Consider the following 22,972-nt stretch of genomic DNA (forward strand, 5'->3'; position numbering starts at 1 on the left):
GAAAATCAGGAAATTTCTTGGCAATTAGAGTATTTCAAATCATAACACGTTTTCTTTAGAGGAGAAAGAGTAGGGGAGAGTGTACAGGTAGCATAAAATGTCAACAACTCTAAGAGCAACAGCTAGGACAGACCCTGCCAGTTCAGGCTCAGGCCAAGGATGTGGCTTTTAGGGTCTCTGTTCAGCTTTCGTTAAACTTCCAACACTCTGCAGTCAAAAGTTAAGGACGGTGCAGTTACCAGAAGAGGCAAATCACTGGAGGTGGAACGTTGGGGGCCCCCCTCATGAAACGTTAAGTCATTTATGTGTGCAGCCTAGTTCAAGTAAATGCAGTCAAATGCTCTCCCCCTAGTTCAAGTAAATGAAAACAACGTTCGTGAGCTGAACTGTGTGTGTTTGGTTCTTCCAACATTGGTGGGTGAAGGGATTTTATTTTGTCCTCTTTGGGGGGAAAATGAAAGTCCAGAACTCATCCAGAGTCCCAGTTACAGCAATGGCCGGCCTTTTCAACAGTTGCTGGAAGGTTCCCTTGAAAGATGCATCCGTGGAACAGAATGTAGGCAGAAGATCAGAGGCTGGTGTGTGCTTCTGCCATGGGCCCTGCTGCTTTAATACACGTGTCAGCCCCTCACATTCTAGATGTCTCTTACACAAACACACTGAACATAAATAGTGGAATCGGAATGATTTTTCAAAGGAGCCGGAGTCTTTTTCACAGGGAAAACTATACTAAAGAGTATTGCTGCAGGCAGAAATGTAGGGTCTGCAAACTGTCTTCGGGGGCTAATGGCCTCCCAAGGATTCGGGTTTATTCTGGTGAGCACACATGAAGGATGACATTAAAAAAAAAAAAAAAAAATCACGGTAGCAGCAAAGGCAGATTTCGTAGACACAACCAAGAAATGGCAAGGTTTGGAAGAGAACACCTTGCTCTTGATTGTGTGAAGTCATTTTCAGTTTTGCATGATTTAAGAAGAATAAGAGTGGGCCTATGGAGAGCAGAAGAAAGTCCTTCCCCATTCTGCCCTAAGCTGCAGAGCTCTGCCTGGAATGAGGCCCGGCCGGCCTCCTGTCCCTGCCTGTGCCTGGGGATGTGGCCACCAAGGTCGTGACCGCCCTAAACTGGCCAAATTTCAGCTGTGATAAGGTTATCTGGGAGCAATGAGAGTCTGCCCTGGGAATCTGTATTGTATCTGAAGTGGGCCATTAAGAGGTTTTGGGGTTCTAGACAGGGGCCTCTGCAGGGAAGGATCTTTCGTTAGTTCTCTTTCCTTCCTGTCCTCCACCCCGAGTCTGTCCTCACTGCACATGGCTAAAGTGTAGAGCTGCCCACACAAAGCCAGGCAAGCAGCTGATACACCGAGTCCGAGGCTGGTTTCCAGTGAGAAAGGTCCCTATCTTTCTGGAAAGCCATGCTTCCCAGGCTATATCCTGGCCTTCTAGCTCCTCCTTTACCCCAGGTTCAATGTGGCCTCTGCTGTGCGCCTTGCGTGTCCCAGGGAACTTCGAGGCAGTGGATGTTTACTTAAATGTGATTTGCAGTATCTATAGGGAATGGGCAGGTGTCCCCCTACTCCCTTTAAAACAACGTAAGGGAAAAGAAACATACCTCCTTCTTTCCTCTAAAGTTCTGTGGCTGGCCTAAGAATTTAACTAACATAAGACAGACTAACAGGTGAAAAGCACACAAGTTTATTTAATATTTTTACATGTATGTGGGAATCTTTAGAAGGAAGATAAAGACCCCAAGAAGCCATTCAGTCCTTTAGGGCCTTTTTACACAAAGAAAGATAAATCAGGAATGCGACCGGACAGCTTGGGCTGGGTCAGTATACTGTGGGACAGGCCTTGGGAATGATACAGGGGAAACCCGTGGAAGGTCAGGGTTATTTCAGTTGGTCTGTTTGTCCAGGTCCATTCCAGCGTCCACCCCCAGTCTCCAGGGATAAGAACATTCTCTTCCCAGTGCTGGGAGTGTACCTTTCTCCGTGGCAATGCGGACCGGTGTTCAGGTAGAAGGGGGAGGTCAGAGAGCCCTCCCTTCAGATCTGCTGTTTGTCAGTGGCCTTCAGTTCAAAATAATCAATATGTCAGAGTAGCATACTTTGGGTGGTGTGTTCGGCACCCATCTAATGATGGTCTTGTCATTTCCTGCTCGACAACAGAATATGAACTTTTCGAATCTCGGTTTGCAGGGAAACTGAGATAAACCAAGGGGGAGTACAGTTGATGGGAGAAGCCCTTCTCTGTACAGTTCCTTCTACTGCATGATCAGTCCAACCTCAGATCAGAGCCTCTGGACCCTGCTCTCATGAAGAGGACTGGGACTTGCGGAGCACATGTTAATCTACGATTCAGATTTTCCCGCTCTCCTGCCATGGAACGGCGTTTCCTTGGCCATCAGCTCTCGGGGCAGAGTGTATGCATAGCCTCTATCTACTCTGTATTGCTGTCCCAAGTCCCTATGGCATCAGATGCTTACTACTGCAAGAGCAAATTACAAAATAAAACACGGTCCAATCATTTACTTTAACAAAAGATTTATTTGAAACAGGTTTGTGCAGACATATACCAGTCAACAGGATTGATCAAAGCCACAAATCACTACATTTTCCAAAACCTCTAAAAATACAAATAAGTGCCCTTCATTTGTATTCACTCCAGGAGGGAACCCCAGCTCCGCTATAACATGCGGCTGTAATTTAACAACCAGAGGACATTAATAGGACGTGAAAATGGTAACACTTCTAGAGGGAGGGAACAAAAAACCCCCCACACTCCATAGACGCACTCACTACTCTGCTGGGAGCCAATTAAACGTGCCCCACAGCCCTGCTTCCCTCTGCATAACCAGATTAAAACCTCCCTGTCGCAAGCAATATTTAAGCAATCTGAGCACAGATGCGACAAGCAGACAGGAGGGCACACGGCTTCACTGGCTTGAGAAAGACGCCACAAAGATGTTGCGTTCAAACAGCAATTCACTGACCTGCAGGAAAGAGGGTGCACGAGGTCTGCAGACCCAGCTGCTCCTGGAGGAGCCCCCAGGGCCCCACCCCTGCAGCTGGGCCCTTCAGAGGGAGGATTCCTAGGGAGGCAGCAGGCCCGCTTCTGAACTCAGCAATCGCTGGCAACATGGGAGAAGGAAGGCAGAGGAATGCACGTGGCGGCACACACACTGATTTTATTAACGAAAAACCTGCAAAGTACCCACTTGCGTGGGGATCTTGCGGGAAGGAGAGAAGCCCCAGGACAGGGCAGATTCTCTTTTCCCGATTTTTAACTGGTATTTACTGGTCCACCCATGGTTGCGTGGTGGTCTTCGGGGATGACTGAATCCGACGCCATCGGAAGTGGGTTCACATCCTCTCAGGCTGCCCCCTCCTTCTGGCCCCTTCTGGCCCCTTCTCTGCTACTTGGAAGAGCTGGCCTATAAAAGGCCATTGATAAGCTCTCTTGACCCCTCAGTTTCCTGGGCAGGGTTATTTGGATAGCGCTATTACCTCAACTTTCTTCTTCCTATTTCTGTCATAAATCAAAGCCACCTGACACTTTGTTCCTGACTTTTAAAAGGAACAGGTCTCCTTTCTTTCTTTAGCCAGGTCAGAAGAAATGCCGATGGGCTAATCTTGGGAGCATGTTTTTCTTGGTCTGGAGCCTGAGAGAAAGAGCAGAGTGGAGTCTCTAAGGCAACTAGGGCAAGAGATTGTCATTGAAAATGAGCCAGCCAGTGTTCAAAGAATCACTCTTTTGTCTCTCATCAATCAGGGGGGCATAGGCGCTTGTCAGAGTGAACAGCTATGGATTATGCTTGGGGTGGGGCAACGGGGTGAGCTCGCCCCTCTTTTCTGCCCCGTTGTGTGTCACAGCTTCTGAACATGTGGGCTCAGTAGCTTTTTCTTCCCGTTGAAGCCTACATGCCGGGTGGCCACACTCAGACCTAACAAGCTAAGAGAGAGCCTTTCACAGAGCGCTAGTGGAGGCCTGGCATTCAGGGAAGCTCTTTAACGTCCAAGGAAAAGTGTACTGCGGGACGATATGGGATGCTGAGAAAAAATACATGAGGACAATGCATCAGGTTCGAGTATTTCAGATCTCTTTCTTTCGGGGATACTTATGGACTCTCACCTCTATGTCCCACTGGAAATCCTCAGTGCCATCCTCACTGCCTTGGAGGATGGGCAAGTGGCCAGGACGAGGCTACAAAAACTCCCCCAAGGCCGTGTTGAGACCAACAACTGTCTTGAGCCGATGGAGAACCAGCAGCATAGGTAGCAGATGTACGTTTTCCCTCTGAAAGGGGATAGCTGCCTTTTCACTGTCTCCAGCATTACTAAATTAGCTAAGAAAAGCCTTGGAATGAAGAAAGTATTTAGCAAATCTGATGGGGGATGCCATCTTTTACCTTGATCTGCTAAACTCATTTCTTTGCCAGGTTATTATTTTGGGCTCTGCTTAACCACAGTTTCCCTGTTCCCATTTTTTATGGATCCCTGGAGATGAAGTCTACATTTCAAATGCTGAGGCCGGACTGCTCCTTGAATTACCTTGGGACAACGACCCTTGGTAGTAAGCCAAATGCCAGCTGAAACGTGTGCACTTCCTTCCCATGTTCAAGCCGAAAGACTACCTTATCCCCTTGCAGAGCTTTGCGAACATTCTATTCAGCTTATGATCTGAGACATAAACCCCTAGGAACAGAAGTAGGATAAAAAATTCTCTTCAAGAAATGACATAAAGGGTCATTGTTATAACAAATGGAGATTACAGACTTTCTTTAAAAAAAAAGCAACCGCAACGCCTGTAATATATACATCTATATGCATTTTCAGACATTAGTTACTCATACTCACTTTTTTCCCCCCATTATTCACTGCTTCTTGACAAGTTATCACCGATTTTCACTGCCAGCTCCCTACAGCAAGACCCGAAGCCTTGTCAATGAAAAGAAAATGTCAACAGAGTTCCCAGCCATGCTCTGTCAAAACTCGGGTTCGTGTTTGAGGATATTACTCTACAAATGTTAAAGCAACAGCATCTCCTTTCTCCAAAGCACAGGTTTTGTATACTCTACTAATCCCCACCCCCAAATGACCACACGTGTGCCGGGAGATGGGCGAACGTAACACTGGTCAAGAAGTCCTGAATATTCCACGGAGAGGCAGGATGGACGCATCAGCCACACCCGAAAATTCTTACAAAGCCCATTCTGATAAGCCCTGAAATTGCTTCTGACAACCAGGCAGAAATGGTTGGTTTAGTCTGTTCTCCCATCATGCCTTTTTAATGGGCACTTTCCCCGGCCCTGCTTGCTGGTCCCTGCTGGTGTGCGGTGGAACTCAGAGCTAATGCATGGAAGGGCTGCTCTTTTCCTCCTGCAAGCTCAGCCAGAATGGAACACACACTCTTAAATGAGAGTCGGTAGTCTGTGTATGACAGCAGACCAAGGCCAGGCCTCAGTGGATTCTGCTACTTTAGCCCAATGCAGAGGCCGGCCCTATAGTGCTGACCAAGTGTAACCTGCCAGCCTGTATGTCACTTACCATGTGGCAGAGTGACAAGTCCCATGTGGCATTTCCACTGAGCTGACAGCCAGAGAATGCAACTTACTCCAGTCCACCCCGCTCCCTGGGGAGGGGCCTGTGTGACACTCTGACCTCAGTTTGAAGATAGGACAAATGACAGCCCCTGAGTTGGCCACAGCTAAATATCATACATCACACATAGTGACAGCTGCTCCTCCTCGAAGCCCAATTTAGTCATTTGGCCACCAGATAGCTTGATCGCCTATGAGAATTAATAGACTAGAAAGGCATCCCATCTAATATTTTCCTCTCTGTGCGTGTTTCATTATCGCAAACACTGTTTAGTCCAGTTGTCAAAAGAATCAGAAAACATACTCAAACCTCAGAAAATGTGAACTGTCTTTTAGCCTCAAAAAATAAAAAACAAAAAACCCCAAACAAAATATACACATACTGTAATTCACAAATCTAATTTGGAAGGCTTCAAGTTTAAGAAAGAGCTAAGTGTCTGACAAAGAATGAGTTTGAGTTCCCCTTTCCAGAGGCTTAGTTCCAAATGAAACCAGAGTGAGGAGGCCCACTGAACATTTGATTCAAATTTTTGTCTTTCCTCTATTTTTAGGATATCACTTCTCTGGGTGTCCAATAAAGACCCATACCTCAGTCTGTTGTGTTAATTCAGGCACATTTTGTGGGGGAGGGTCCTAATTCCTGCACGACAGCCCTTCAGGGATTCATTTCGCTGGGTGCTCTAGTAAAAACGGTTTACCAACTCAGGGAGGAAGGAATGGGAATTTTCTAAGCCTCACCTGTTCACTGCATGTTCTGGTTCCCCTTAAGCCCTCCCTGGATCCTGGTCATGTCATAAGCAAAGGGTTAGTTTTCTTTGTCCGTGCAAATCATACTTTAAGTTATTACAATGCCCAATAAGATGTGGATTCTCCAAAAATAACGGGTGAGGAAGCAAAGTGCACTGTTGTTTTATTTCCCAGTTTAGCGCAGCCATTCCCCAGAAGAATGGTGCCATTCTAAGCAGTAACAGCGGCCCAGAAGTATTTATGTTAAGCCATCCAAAAACCTGGTTTGGCAACCAAGGCCCAGAGGAGGGAGCGTGCCTCCAGGCTGGCCATTCATTAAGGGCTCCAGGTGCTCTAGTTCGTGCCTGAGGGCAGGCAAGTTCTGCCCAAATTTAGAAGGCGGGGCCCAGAAGTTTGGAAAGTCAGTGATGCAGCACTTCTCCTCATCTTAGAGTCAGGACACTTTCTTTTCGGAGGTGCCTGCGTCTACCACTGACTAGATAAGGATGGGAACCTCATCCATACAGAAAAGGGCATTTCCTTGAAGTGTCTGGAAGTGTTGCTGCTTAAAACTGCGTGCCAGCGTCTTGTTTAGCCTCCTGCATGCATCATCACAACTGCCTGGGATTCAGGGCTTGATTTCAGTGTCCACTGAGGAGTCTTGGCTAACATGTCCTCTCTGTCCTCCTCCCCGGGTCTCTGTGTTCCTTGCCTCTCGCTGTCCCCTTTGATGGTGGTCTTCCCCCACCAGCCTCAGGGGCCCCAACTCTCCCACTGGGTTCACTCATCCTGCCTGATTTTAGAGTTACAGAGCGATAGGTGCATCCCTTCTCTGGGGAGACATGCTGCACATCCGTTGGTTTCCCAGCAGGGAAAGTCCAAAATGGGGTCTGAACTCCCAAGAAAACATGTGTGGGTCTCACTGAAGTGAATGCCCAAGGTTCAGTGGCCTGGAGGTTGGGGAATGAGTATGGAGAGCCTGACCAGAGCGGGAGCGCCGTAGCATTCTACCACACACTGACCTGCAGGCTTCCCTGTCCTGGGAGAGCCAGATAAACATTAAGAATATGCGCAAATAGCTAGGCTTCTTTTCTTTAGTTCTAGGACAAGGGCGGTGGCAGGTGAGATTTCCTGCATCCATATCTGAGTCTGTGCTAGGACAGGAAATCGTGCACGGTTGGGCTGGTTGCGCGCCAGCTGCCATGCGCTGAGCACAGCGGTCAGCCATGCAGGAGGTCCGGGACGCGGGAAGCCCGGACAGCCCAGAAGGCACCTGGGAAAGGCGCGGGAGGATGCTCGAACCGCGGCCCGCCTGCCCTGCCGGGAGTGTGGCGAAAAGGTTCAGAGACGCCTTCTCAGGGTTACCAGCCTGATAACAGACATTTTGGGGATTTCCCTGCCATCACACTTCATACAAACGAGAGAGGAATCGGAACCAAGCAAGACATCAACCTGCCTACAGTGGCGTTTACATGCTGCCTGGCGGACATCCTCTGTGAGTGAACAAAACAGGAAGGACGCGCGCCCCCGCTCCAATTCCGCAAGGCGGGTTTCTCACGCAACATAAAATTCTCACCTTTCTCCCAGAACAACTAGTACTGATGTTTAAATATGGGTGGAACATAACGTTTTTAATTTCACACCTCACAGAGCACAGCTGAATGCTTCAGAACAACGTAAACAGAAGTCAGGCCAAGCACTGCGGACGGACTGGAAGGAAACAAAATGGCTTCCCCTGTGGGATCTACTCCAGGTTTGCGAGGGAACGTGGAACTAACAAACTGGTTGGCTAAGGCCACAGAAATGGGTTTTATGGTGTTTTGGCTGCTGACACCAGTCTCTTCTGACAGAGATGTGTTAACACTGGGTGCAACAAACCGCATCTCTTTCCTGGGATCAATCAGGACTCACGTCTTATTTCTTCCTCAGTTTCTTCTTGGTGGTGTCATAAGCACGGACGATTTCTTCCTGAGTAACAGCTCCATGCTCTTCTTGAGAGAAGGCATACCCGTCTGCAAGAGGAGCGCACACAGGGATTGGTGAGGAGGAGAATGGGGGGAGCAGGCTGGGTTTAGAAGAAAAAGCCTTAGTGGGAGATGGCTGCTGACCTTTGCCACCCTGGGCTCACCAGCCTGAGGTAGGTGGGGACCCGGGACAGAGAGACCTGAGGCTCAGAAGGGACATGTGGGCAGAGTGTGGGGTGGGGCTGGCCAAGGCCTGACCAGACAGGGCCTGACCGGTTCTGACCCCTGATGCCGAGGCTGGCATGGGAGGGTTCGGGGTGGGGGATGGGGGGCGGCTTCTCTGCGGCTGAGCTGGGAAGCATAAACAATGGGTCACTGGTCCGGGTCTGTACTTCCCCAAGCGCCAGTCAAGAGGAAAGGCGACATGCTCTGCTCCGGAAGTGTCCCAAGCTGCCCAAAGCTGCAGGCTGGCTGGGTACTTTACAAAGCTGTGAGCAGGCTGGGGAACACACACACCATGCTAGTCTGCAGAACCAGCCCTGTGCTCACGAGGCTTGCGGCATTCCTGCTCTTACACGGGACAGATGAGGATTGGTAATCAGAAATTGCAGCTGGTTCATTTTTGTGGACATAAGGGAAAAGATCACAAGCTAAAGCCAAGGGGCCCCAGGAAGACTGGTTCTCATAATCAGTTGCAGTAATAAGAAAAATACTAGCAGCAGCCGCCAACAAAGACCGAAGGCTATGTGTATGGGGCCTATTCGATGTACTATGGAGAAGCAGCTCATTCACTCCTCCCAGCAGCCCCTGAGGCAGGGGAGAGTATTATTCCCATTTCACAGATGGGGAAACTGAGGCATGGGGTGATTCCCCCCCCCCATGAGTCACCCAAGGTCATAGACCTAGTGAGTGGTAGTGCTGGGAGCCAAACCCGGGCAGTGCTCCTGCAGGACCCACACTCTTCCTGCATCTCCAGTTCCAGAGAGAGGTTCAGCATTCAGAAGCCCAAAGTAGGGCCCTCCTTCCTAACGGGTCCTTCCCACTGAAGAAGCATTCATAAGATTCTCTCTCTGCTGGCGAACCTTTCTGGATCAGGACTCTGGAAAAGTCCCACAGCTGATTAGACTTTCTGACCCAAAGATAACAACAGTGAAATGTCTGGCAAGGATGACTCCCATCCATATGTATATATGACTTGTCAACTGACGTGTTCGTTCACGGTCACGTTCTTTGAAGGGGAAAAAATAAATCAGACACTGTGCCCATGTACCACCTCCTGGATTGCTAATCATTTTACTCAGATCCTTGGCTTACAAAGGGACGTTTCTGAACTATTAAGACATAGAGCAGCAGCATATCTGGTGGGAACAGGGAAGAAGGAGCTCTGACAGAGGATGCTCAGGGTGACTTTGGACTCTGCATGTGCTCGTAAACCAGAGTCTCTGGCCATGGGCTGGCATCCTGGCTCTCCTGGCCACCGCCTGAGGAAACCCGAGGGCTCAGGAGGGCCCCCTGGGAAGTGAGGGCTTGTCTGCATAGGTGGCCCCGGGAGGCAACTAAGGACAGGGCTAGAGAGCAGGGGGACTGGGAGCAAAGGCAGAACCTATGAAGGATGAGGACAGACAGGAGTCTTCCTGTAGAGATCTCCACCTACTGGCTCACCTCCATCTCTAACCAAACCAAATCCACCAACCAAAAAGCTTCACTGTGTGGCAGCTGGCAGCCATGGTGAGCCCCATCTGGCTGCCTCTGGGAGGGGGCGGTGTCCCTGGGCTGCAGTGCAGGAATAGGCCTGGAGAGGACAGCCCTGGGGGTGCTGGGTGCAGGGCACTTGAACTTCCTCCTCAGGGCTTTCCACACAAGGAGCCCTCAGAGGCTTCACGGGATCTGAGGAGGAGGTGCCTTTTCTCTCTTCCATTCTCCTAGAACTTTTAGATTTCCCTTGATGAGTTGCTTGATCAGTGAGGCCAGGGAGCGGTCCTTTGTCCGGCTGTTGCGGGCCAGCTCCCTCCCTCGCCTGTGCTATGGTGGATCCTCTAGGACAAGGTGGTCCTAGTGCAGCTTTCTGACTGCAGTCCAAGACCAGACGCCTTTCCTTGGGATGTGTCAAAGCAGAATCTAGCAAACAACACTGTCTCCTCCAGTCACAAGGCTGTGTTCTGTGGTCAGTATGGATCATTTTTATTCTCTGGTCTTTAAAAGGAATATCTTTAGTAAGTATCTTATGTTTTCCTTTGAGGGCCACGGAGTGATCGTCTGTGGCCTGCCGTGCCTCCCCAACCTGGCATTGGTGGCTCTGATCCTAAGCAGTGGAGCCCCTTCTAAGTGCTCTCCTTGAGCTGTTCTGATGGCAGGCAGAAGGCTGAAGGTGGTCGTCTCCACCTGCTCTGCTTTCATCTTAGATCCGGGGCCCATGCCCTAAGGCAAGAAGGATGGTTCTAACCCTTGCCCGGCAGTAATCGGTGATAGGACCGTGGGTTCTTTAAGTTTTCTAGGTCTTCTTAGTTTACTATTCTGTGAAATAAAGGGCCTGCACCAGGTCAGGTCCAAGTTCCCTCAGAGCTCCCACCCTCCCAGTGGGTGCCAGGCTTTTCCACGGCTAACAATATCCAGGCACAGAACCCTCTCCTTTGTTCAGGGCCAATTCACACGCAGCACCAACGGAGGAAGCCTCCACCTCCTTACCAGAGAAGAAGGGAACCTGTCACAACAACGCATCCAAACAGAACAGCTGCTACCTGTCTTTTTTTGGTGGGCTTCTTGGAGAGGGTTCCTGGCAGAGAGGAAGAAATGAAGGGAACTCCCTGAGACAAAAAAGCAAATATTGTTTGGGAGTGTCCTTTTGGGAAAGGTAGCTGAGCATCTGGAATTGTCTACTCCTTGGTCAGGTGGAAGGAACAAAAGGCTTGTCTCACTTACTCCGTTTTTCATTCACATTCTGCCTATGCCTACTGGGGCAGAGACAAAGCTGAGAGCTGTAAGGCATCTGTAGCTTGTATTTGTCTCACTGGCACAGGTCCTTCTGCTGGGATTACTCAGCCACTCCAGACTAGGAAGGGCTTCTGGGTGTCCACTTGGGAGGACCTTCCCAAGCAAATCTCTTCTCTTGGGTTAAGCTGAGACCCAGAGGTCATGACCAAATGGCTTGTCCAGCAGTCCCCTTTGGTTGTGTCTACCATCATGTTTCCAGAATTTGTGCACTAAGACTTTCCTTACTAGACTTTCTTAGCCTCCGCAGAAACTTAAAGTGAACTCCGCAACTCAAGTAGGAAAAGAAGATGGCTTGGTAGGGTTATCCTGGGACAGGGGTGTCTCCTGGTTCAGATACAACATTTTCCTCTCAGAAACCAAGCCTGGTGGGAGTCAGGGCTGTAATCGAAAACATTTTAGTGGGGCAAGAGAGACTATAACCACCCAACTAGCCTCCGCCTGTCTAGTCTACACCCCTCAGCCTGACAAAGATGCACCATCAGGTCACCAGCTTCTGTCTGATGGACACTGAGCCGCCATTTGCATACAAATGGGGAGCTCAAAGGAAGCTTCCAGCTCTTTGCCATTCCCACTTTCATTCATCTTTCAGGAAGTCCTGACAGCCACAAAGTAATGATAGGGGGTCTGGGGAAAGACATTCATGGACCCAGCTCCTGAATTTCCCTGGGCTGGCTTCTTAAATGCTTAGCTGCAGCCAGAAACTGGGAGCAGAATGCGGTAAGGTAAAGGAGATGGAAAAGGATGGGAGTGTCTTCACTGTTCTGTGTTCTCCCAAGAGAACATTTGGTGAAGTCCATAAAACCACGTCATTTTTTTTTTCATTATTTTGGAATAAAACTCCCCTTAAGTAGCTCTGATAACATCTTCATGAGAATAGAAGTTTCCTGTCTGGAAAAAGATCCCTAAGAGCAACAGAAGTGGGGATGACCAGGGGGGCCACGAGGACCACAAGGACATGACAGTAGGAAACGCTGATCTCAGTTAGAAATACTGTGTGCTGGTATCCTGTAAAGAATTATAAATGCTGCCAAGACGAGCTTCCCTTCCAGTTTCCTGGGAAGACAGGCCCAAGACAGTGGAGGGACAGACACAGAAGAGATAGCTAGGCAGAGGCTGAGAGAAGAACGCAGAACTTCTCACAGGCCGGGAGTACTTCTGGCCTTTCTAGTTCTTGACAGAACGTTTGTTATCAAATCAGTTTCTTACTATTGCTGGGTGTTTTTAAAATGTGGTGTGATCTTAAAAGCTTTTAAAATTTCTTAGACTTGTTCATTCTGATTTTCTTTTGTTCTTCAAAATCCTAAGTTAAGAAAGTTTTTTTAGTAGTTGTTCTAAGACATTTTATGACGCTTCCATAAAAGTTCTTACATGGTCTTTGATCTCAATATATGTATCTTACATATTCTTCCTAGAGTTATTCTGAAATAGTTATTAGGGAAGCAGCAGGACTCCTTGGCATGAACTCCCCTGTTTACAGAACCAGTCCTCATTTTCTCTGTGTCTGTTAGAGAGAAGGTGCTTTATATACATTGTCTTGAAGCCTCACAAAGACTGTGTCAGATGTGCATTGGTTTTTTTTTTTTTTTTCCCCTTTTAGTGTATATTATTAGATTTCTTTTGGTCCCCCCAGTGGAGGAAACAGAAGTTTAGAGAAGTATGTAAGTCACCCAAAGTCAGTCAACTAGTGGCAGAAAAGACCCAGTCATATCTCACAGTTACTGGACTCCATATTGGCAGGTACTATTCTAGGCTCTTCATATAAATGATTGAATTTAATCCTCTCCCAAAACCAAGCTCTTACATCATCTCCATTTTACAGATATAGAAATAAGAGGTTAACTTACCTAAGTGCACAAAACCATGACAGAGCTGGAACAGGACCGTGGAGCAGCCCAGCTCCAGAAACAGGGCCCCCCAGACCTCGCTCCCTGGACTAGACCACCAAGCCTCCTGACAGGACCACGCTCTCCTGGCTCAGAGAGACCTTGGCTGGGACCCAGCTCACCAGGCCGCGCTGGGCCAGTTACTACATTGACCTAAGCCTCTGCCAGGTGCTCTTGGGGCTGATACCATCCTTGGGATGGGACATGAAGCATGTGGGGCACCACATGGAGGTGGTCTCTGCCATGTTGGTATTCCATGTTGGAAAGTAAGGAGAAGGAGACCATCCCTTTCCTTCTCTCTGTTAGAAAATCTGAGAAGATCTGCTGATGGGTGGAGCTCAACCAAGCATGACACAGACCCCTCCTACCTATACTATGGGTACAAGGATTCTGCACTTCTAAACCATTCTCGTTTCCTTCTGAACACCTCAGGGAGAGAAAGGGAAGCAGGAAACAGTGCAGGTGCAAGAGAGGGGGCTCTGGATGTGCAGGTTCAAGAGAGGGGGCTCTGGAAAAAGAGGTGGGATTCGGAGGGGCAGAAGCAGGGGACAGACAACATGCCAAGAGACCTCACCTTGGGGAAGAAAGAGGTAAGCCCCTCCAGAAGGAAACCTGTGCTAACAATGCCCCCCAGCAGGGAGTCAAGTGGCTGAATAGCTGAAAAAGCACCCCCCCAGCCCTGTGAGCCCTGCCAGCCATCTCTTTTTGATGGCCTCCTGCCCCCTCCCCTGGGGTCTGGCACATCCCCTCTGCTCCCCCACTTCATCTAGGTCTGATCCCTTCAGCAGAAACCAGGCCTGGCCTCTCGTGTTAAGTGGGGTACCCAGGCTAGACCCGGGCAGCCTTCCTGGGAAAAGTACACAGAGATTTTTTTTTTCCCTCAGTGATTATCATTGTTTCAATTAATAAGCTAATTTTAACTAAAACAGTGTCTATTGCTATCTTTGGGGGCAATAATCTAACAGTAACATAATTTCAGTCTCAGAACAAAATCTTATTGGGAGGCTGACAGAAGGGCCTCGACCACATCAGGATTTTAAGTTTCAGGATTTTGTCATTCAGACATTTGATTGGGTCCCAGGGAATTTTCTACACTCAAGCCAAGCTCACCTCCAGCCACACTCACAAATTCCCCTTCCAAATGTGGGGATCAGGCTGGGCATCGGTTTCCAGCCCTATCAGCACCAGGAGGCTTTACTGAAGCCACCGCCCTGGGGTCAGGCTGAGTGGAATGTGGCCAGGGGCTACTTACGGGGGACACACTGATGGATGGAGCCTCCCCGGAAGAGAGTGGGGGGCGTCTTCCGGCTGAGCCTCTTCAGTAGGCGGTCACGTTCATTCATCCTGCAGGTAGATCAAACACAGTCAGTCCCAGTTCATGGGAATACCTCTCAAAGGGCCTCACCCAGGGACTCGAGGCAAAAATAAAACAGACAAGGGAAAAGGCTTCCTCGCATCAGGAAAAACGTCCAGGTTGGCAAGCAGCTCTATTATTTACAGTAGATGCTATCTCGACACCTTGAGTGCACCGCTCCTTCTTCTAAAAGGCGCTCTGTTTCCAGTCTATCCTGTACATAACGCCTCTCAATGCTGCCTTCCTCTTAATTGAAGTGCACTACAAGTACCCTTTCATACCAGGCACACCCTTGGCTTTCCAGAACGCTTCTGCAAGCAGTCATCTGTTTCTAGGGTAAATGTCTTAGAGCCTCCGTTCCACCTGCAGCCGCCTCTCCCAGAGCCAAAAAACTCTACCAAGGGCGAAAGCCTCCCCCAGGGTCCTTGGGTCCCCAGCAAGAGACTGATTTCTTTCTGCCCAACTTGATTGTTATTTTGAAATAGTGAATATAAAGGTGAGCTTCCTTGGAAGACACAAGGATTAGAAGCTCTCTCCTTGCCTCTCCTGAAATGACTCCCTCCAAGTTTGCCACCACTCTAAGGAAATATGGAGCACAACTGTTGTTTATTCTTCCAAAGCAAAAGGGGGGGTGCCTTAAAATTGCCCAGGTAGGCTAGAGGGCTTTGCTTTCTTATCATTACAATGTCACTTTGCTTGCCCCAGAAGATTCCTGGGGCGTGGGAGTTTGCCACTGCCCTCTGACAGGGGCTGAACTGTGTTCCCCCCAAATGCATATATTGAAGTCATATCCCCAATTACTTGGGAATGCGACTGTATTTGGAGACAGGGTCTTTAAAGTGGTGATTAAGTGAAATGGGGTCATTAGGGTGGGGCTTAATCCAAGGTGACTGGTGTCCTCTTGAGGAGACGAGATTAGGATACAGACAGCCCACAGAAGGAAGTGCACATGAAGATGCAGAAGACAGCCATCAACCAGCCTCCGAAGGACCAAACACTGCCAGCACCTTGATCTGGGATGGCCAGCCTCAGGAAGTGGGAGAAAATAAATCCTTGCTAAGTCACTCAGTCTGTGGTACGTTGCAACAGCGGCCATAGCAGACAAATCCATCCCGATCTGCTGTTTGTGGGAACGTGAGGGCACAGAAGCTGCGGCTGCCTGCTGTCCCAGGCACCTCCCTACTCCCAGTGTCTGTGGGCCTTGAGCCTGAGGGAGATGGTCTCCTGACCGGAGTCCACTTCACAGTGATCTCAAGGGCCTCAAAGGAAGAACGGGGCCCAAGGTATTCTCAATAGATCTCAGAGCTGAAGTTCATTTTGCCCCTGAGTTTCCAGAAGAGAAAGGACAATGTTTAATTCATCACCAATTAAAGGTGAGCCTCAGCTAGCTAAGCTTGGCAAAATGGCTTATGAGGAAAAACACTATCCCTTCACACTGGCTTTTCCCTTCTCTCTCATGTCTTTTTCTTCCATGGGCCAGACTAATCTTACTAGGCCCTGCTGAGCAACTGCCCTGGCCAGTAGGCAGACAGGAGCCAATGAAGGTGGAGGAATCCATGAGTGTGCAATCCGTCTGGGAGCTCGCTGCCCCCCGACAGGCTGGGGCTCCCTGTGCTGGCTACTTTTAGGACAGGGGGAGGGTAATGAAAGGCTGTCCTCTCTGTGTGACCAGAGAGGTCATATGCCTCCATGGAGGGCACTGCCAGGCTCTGCCCAGGGCAAGCTTTCCAGCCAGGTTGTGGCAAGGGAAAGGCACTTGTTCCCCAGGAACCCGGTGGACGGACTCAGCCTACGCTCTGCTAGCACACCCCTCCTCTGTCCCAGCCAGCCCTGTCTTCCATGCTCAGGTCCAAAAGCTCTATGTGGCAATGGGGTGAATGAGGATGTCACAGGACCACAGAAGTGGGAAATCACACACGTTGGTCTATCACTGGGCAGGTGAGGAGACTCAGCTGTACCAAATACAAAGGTCACAGGATGTGTTACTGGCACTGTTCCTGCCCCTGCCTCTGCACCGGGAAGATGTCTCTAATTTCCTTGTGAAATGGTATATGCTTCTCTCTTTTTTATAACAAAACACTCCAAACTCATCGAAACCAGTACAGTGAATGTCCACCAACCTATTCAGCTTTAGCAAATGATAGGTTTACCACTTGACCCCTTGTTTTAGAGGGACCCACTCCATCCTGCAGCCTTTCCTGCCAGGGGGCAAAGGCTCCACAGAACCAAGAAGACATGTCTACCCAGAGCCCATGCCTGTCCTCTGGCTCAGGAATCTGGGACGCCAGAAGTCCCTGTTGAGCAACATCTCTCCAACCTGGCATCCAAGGCCAGCCTGACTTCCTCACTAGCTCTGTCTTCCTAAGAGCATACCCTATAGGTGTTGTGCACTCTCCTAGGCCCATGGGTGGCCAATGGGTGGTACTTCACATGGGACATGTATGAACAAGAGTGTCCAAACACATGTGTGCAACTCCCTCCCAGTGCAGGACAGAGCTGGGGTCTGCTAACTCTTCTCCATGCCACCACGTTCTGGCTCCAACCCCCATAGAATCTGGGAATCACGAAGTACCACAGTTATTTTGAAGGTATATTAATCAAGGTATATGGCTATTTGTCAGCTTGAATTACAACTTTCACATACTCAGATGGGGTATTTGGTCTCCATTTGCACTCTCACACCAAGTCCTGTCCTGGTGAGAACCACTTCAAAAAAATTTTTAAGGGTGTGTGTACATGTGTGTGTATATATATATACTTATTTATTTTGTAATCTCCACACCCAGTATATGGCTTGAACCCACGACCTTGAGGACAAGAGTCCCATGCTCCTCTGACTGAGCCAGAAGGCACCCCTACTTCATATTTTAACAAAACAATAAAATCTCAAATATAAAGTCCCTTACATTCCTCCCATTCTTTTCCCTTCTAGGGTAACAAGGTTAGAAATAATCTCCCATCAGATATTCATAAATGACACTAAAGACAAAGGGCTGATATTCAAGATCTATACAGAACTCCTCAAACTCAACACTCAATAAACAGATAATCACATCAAAAAATGGGCAGAAGACATGAACAGACACTTCTCCAGTGAAGGCTACAAATGGCTAACAGACACATGAAAAAATGTTCATCATCATTAGTCCTCAGGGAGAATCAAATCAAAACCACATTGAGATACCACTTGACACCAGTTAGAATGCCAAAATTAACAAGACAATAAACAAACAAGTAAACAAGTGCTGGAGAGGATGTGAAGAAAGGGGAACCCTCTTATACAGTTGTTGGGAATGCAAGTTGGTGCAGACACTTTGGAAAACAGTGTGGAGATTCCTCAAGAAATTGAAAATAGAGCTTCCCTGTGACCTGCAATTGTACTACTGGGTGTTTATCCCAAAGATACGGATGTAGTGAAAAGAAGGACCACCTGTACCCCAATGTTCATAGCAGCAATGGCCATGGTCGCCAAACTGTGGAAAGAGCCAAGAAGTCCTTCAACAGATGTATAGATAAAGAAGATATGGTCCATATATACAATGGAATATTATGCCTCCATCAGAAAGGATGAATATCCAACTTTTGTATCAACATGGACAGGACTGGAGGAGATTATGTTGAGTGAAATAAGTCAAGCAGAGAGAGTCAATTATCATATGGTTTCACTTATTTGTGGAGCATAAGGAATAACCTAGAGGACATTAGGAGAAGGAAAGGAAAAGTGAATTGGGGGAAATCAGAGGGGGAGAAGAACCATGAGAGACTGTGGACTCTGAGAAACAAACAGGGTTTTGAAGGGGAGGGAGGTGGGGGGATGGGTGAGCCTGGTGGTGAGTATTAAGGAGGGCATGTATTGCATGGAGCACTGGGTGTGGTGCATAAACAATGAATCTTGGAACACTGAAAAAATAAAATAAAATAACAAAAAGGAAATAATCTCCCATCTCTATGTCATACTTTCGTTTTACATAAATATGCAACACAACTAATACTTAATCATGTTCTAACATATGACTAAGTAGTGTCATTTATTTTATACTTCTCATGTATCACATTTTTCTTTGCTCCTTCTTTGTTTCTTCTTTCTTATATTCTGTTTAATTATCTACTCATTTAGAGGACTAGTTCTTCATGGGTAATCTGTCTTTCTCCTTCTAGACGCTTTTAGAATTACTCTGTCTTTAGTGTTCTGCAGTTTTGTTGCAACACTTAGGTGTAGGTTTGATTTTATATCCTGCTTAGCTGCTCAGACCTGGAAAGCCAGTATAACTCAAAAGTTTATCTTCCTGTGTGGAAAACACTTTGAATACTGCCTGTCCCCAATTCTCTGGTTTTCTTATTTGGGGCTTCTGTTATATATAATCTATCTCCCACATCCCAACATCTCTAGATTTTCTATTTCCTTTTTTCCTTTGTCTTTATCTAAACTATTATTTAGCTGACTGGCATGCTTTAAGTTAGTATCCTTTTCATGTTTATCTTCCAGACCCACCTGTTCTTACATATTGTCTAACTCTTGCTTTTTGATTTCAGTGTTTTCTTTCTTCAGTATTTTACAGATTCTTTCAGACATTCCTTGCATCTTCCATTCTTAGGGAGATGGAAGGGACTACTAATTGTCTTCCATATTCCATGATGCTCCTTCACTATGGTTTATTTACTGTGTGTGCTCTAGTTATTCTTCAGAATAATTTTCTTTTGCCTCTGCCAAGATCCTATGGAATACATCAATTTTTGTATTATCTTAGCTTAGTTCCTATAGCATTGGGAATAGTCGAAAATTGGAACTCATACATAAGCATGGGCTTCCAGTTTCTAGTCGGTAATTCTTTCCTCTGCATTGCTGCTTTGTCAAACTCGTGAGTAAAATGTTTCTAGTTTCTGTTTCACTAAAATAGCAGCCAAACCAAATTTACAGCTTTGTGTATAGGGTTCTCTTCTATCTCACATGGGACTGAGGTTTTATCTCTCCTCTCTCTGCATTAATCTCTGAACCATCAGTCCCTGAGTCTCTTATGTGGTCTGATGCCCCTTCTTCAGCTTCATCTCCCTCTTAGCCTCCTGACTTTTGTGTCTCTTCATTTTTAGCACCTAGGTTTCTGTGTGCTTCTTTTGAACTTGATTGCATATTAAAAGCTTTCATTTGTTCTTATTTCACTGAGCACTTATATGAATTTGGAAAAGTTCTGAGTCAGGTTAGTCTACCATATTGACTTTATCTGTTTTTGGTGAATAATTTATATTTCCCTGACCCAACTACTGGAAAACATTATGGCTACAAAACAAAGTCATAGAACTGTTCCTTCTCAAGTCTTGCCATCCTTAGAAACAATCTTTTCTGGAGACCCTTAAAAAAAGCAACATGTCTGACAAAGCTTTGGGTAATGAAAAGGATCCTAGAGCTTATAAAACACTCTAGTGGTGATGTTTGTGCCACTGGCTTCTCTATGTGCTCCAATGTTGAAAATGTAAAGGAATATTATTTTCCCAATTTCCCTATTTCTTCTCTGTGGAAGAAAAAAGAGCATTATGAATGAATATAATTAACATTTCTCATGAACAGATAATCTTGAAAAAGCTCAAGATAGAAAGGGGTGGTAATGATATTTGTCCTTCATATATTGTGGCATCTACATATGTTTTAGAGGTATCTACTCACAAAGACACAGGAAAAAAGATGAAGGAAACACAACCAAGTATTTGGTTAATTTTGAATAATAAGAAGAGAAAAAAGGAGTACAAATTAGCACAGGGGAGGACAATTTAAATCTGTGAGATTTTGGTTTTAAAAAAGGAGAGAGAATCCTCAAGAAAGTACTGGCAAACTGAATTCAGCCAAATAATAAAAGTATTAAGCACCATGACCAAATAGGATTTATCCCAGGAATGCAAGGATGGTTCAACATATAGAAATCAATCAATGTAATATACCACACATTAACAGAATGAAGGAAAACCACCACATGATCATCTCAATTGATGCAGAAAAAGCATTTGACAAAATCCAGCACTCTTCCATGATAAAAATACTCAGCAAACAAAGGTAGAAGGGAAATTCCTCAACACAGCACAGGTCATTTATGAAAGACCCAGGGTTAACATCATACTCAGTGGTGAAAGACTGACAGCTATGTCTCTACAATCAGGAGGAAAACAAAGGATGTCTGCTTTCACCACTTCTATTTGACAAACTTGTTGGAAGTTTTAATCAAAGCATAACTGCTTTTGTCTAACAACAAAATTCTAATAGTCTTTTTTGCAAAAATGGAAAAATTTGTCTTAAGATTCATAGGGAACTACAAGGGAACCCCTAATTGCCAAAATAATTTTGGGAAAAAAATAAAGTCATAGAACTCATATTTCCTGATTTTGAAACTTAATATAAAGGTAATAATAATATAAAGCTAATAATATAAAGCTAATAATAATATAAAGTAAGAAGAACAGTGTGACATTGGCATAAATCAATGTAATGTAATTAAGAGCCTAGAAATAAACTCAAATATATCTATGGTTAATTGATTTTTGGTTAGTTTACCAAAATCATTTTATGAGGAAAGAATAGTCTGTTCAGCAAATGATGCTCGGAACAACTGGATTTCCAAATGAAAAGACTGAAGTTGGGACCTTACCTCAATCACATATAAAAATTAACTAAATATGGACAAAAGATTTAAGCATAAGAGTTGAAACTATATAAATCTTAGAAGAAAACAAAGGAGTTATTTAATCTTTATAAATTTGGATTTGGCAACGGTTTCAGAAATATGACACCCAAAGCACAGGCAACAAAAGAAAAATAAACTGGATCTCAGCAAAATGAAAAACTTCTGCTTAACAAAGGACATCCTCAAGAAAGTAGAAAGGTAACAACCATGAAATGAGAGAAAGTATTTGCAAATCACATAACTGATAAGGACTTAGTATCCAGAGTATATCAATAATCCTCAGTACTTAACAACAAAATAAACAACCCAGTTCAAAAATGGGCAAACGACTTAAATAGACATTTATCTAAAGAATAAATATAATGGCCAACAAGCACATGAAAAGACATTCCACACCATTAGTCATTAGGGAAATACAAATCAAAACCACAAAGAGACAACCCTTAACATCTACTAGGATGGCTATAATTCAAAAACAAACAAACAAACAAAACCAGAAAATAACAAATGTGGGAGAGGATGTGGGGAACTTGGAAGCCCAGCACATTCCTGGAGGTAGAGATGTGACTCCTGACTTCTGGGTTGTTGAGTTCAAGCCCCACGATGGGTGTAGAGATTATATAAAATAGTAAGTTTCACCCTATGTGAATTTTATCACAATTTAAACAAAAGAAAACTCAATTAAACAGAAAGGAGAGGGAATGGGTCCTGAATGGAAGTCAGTTCACTCCCATAGCCTGAACTGTTACTGATGATGTCATCATCACATTTTACTTCCCTAATGGTGGGTGATGCTGGAGTTAATGTGCTTTCTTTGATTGCATCCTATCCTAGCTGAAGCACACACGCTGACTGTGACTTACAGATAGGAAAGGTATATGTAACATACATTCACCAACCGTATGTGCACTCTCGGTGCCTCCCCAGTAATGATGGTGAAGATCAATGTCATACAACTCCATATAAGCAGGCTCCACTTAGAAGCTGACACATCCTAGAGGTGGGGGTGTGCTCCGGTCTCAAAAATAATGAGCAGTTTAGGAAGGAGCAGGGAGCTAAGAAGCATTACGTTGGCGATCAATAAACTCATGTCCACATTTCTATCAGGAGGCTATTCCTGCAAAAACCACAGTACCTAACTGCCAAAGAGCAGGGACGTAGAGGATACAGCAAATAATTGCAAATCTGTTTATAGATCTTGTCAGTAGCTACAGCTGCTAAGAATCACAGCTGAAATACAAAGCCAAAAACAAACTGGTATTTTTAGAAACTTATTTTTCAATTACTGCTGGACCATATTCAAAGCATAAATCTGACAGGTTCTTCAAGAAAAAAAGCTAGTCCAAAGTTCCTTTTTTTTTTGGTAAGGCTAAACATCTACCAAACTATTAGACTACTGAAATTCTAATCTACTTTTAAGGCTCCCTAGAAAATGAGATTTCAGAGCCTCAATTGGTAACTTATTTTACGCCTTATAATCTGAACATCAGAAACTGAGAAGCTTGTATGCTCAAGTGCATTCCAGACCTACCTAGGCCTTTGTAGGATCAAAAGCCTTGCCTTAGTTAAACAGACTAATGTAATGAGGGAAAATAACAAGAATAAAAACAAAATAGGTTTTCTAGCCTAAGATTCCAGTAAGATAGGAGTTATGACCCTAGAGCTAGGAGTCCTTCATGAATTCTGTTCCATTAGATGGTAGTAAATTATTTTCCTTTTCCCTTTCTGCCAATCCACACACATCCTGCTCTTAAAACCTGACTTCCTTTCATTCAGCAATTAGGCTGCAC

The 22,972-nt window shown here is 46.0% G+C and overlaps 1 protein-coding gene across 1 annotated transcript in view; it reads right to left on the reverse strand.

Annotated features, from left to right (window-relative positions):
- Nucleotides 1–2,523: 2,523 nt before the first annotated feature.
- ATP8A2 (ATPase phospholipid transporting 8A2) overlaps nucleotides 2,524–22,972 on the reverse strand; it is a gene marked incomplete at its 5' end in the record, with an annotated part of 618,696 nt that continues 598,247 nt past the window's right edge. The window contains 2 exons of the mRNA XM_082700943.1: nucleotides 2,524–8,334; nucleotides 14,413–14,504. Coding sequence (XP_082557069.1) covers nucleotides 8,237–8,334; nucleotides 14,413–14,504 — 190 coding nt within the window. The 3' untranslated portion in view covers nucleotides 2,524–8,236. The remainder of the gene's footprint in view (nucleotides 8,335–14,412; nucleotides 14,505–22,972) is intronic.

The sequence above is a fragment of the Mustela nivalis genome (genome assembly GCF_964662115.1).
Source record: "Mustela nivalis genome assembly, chromosome: 15".
In the NCBI taxonomy this organism is placed as follows: domain Eukaryota; kingdom Metazoa; phylum Chordata; class Mammalia; order Carnivora; family Mustelidae; genus Mustela; species Mustela nivalis.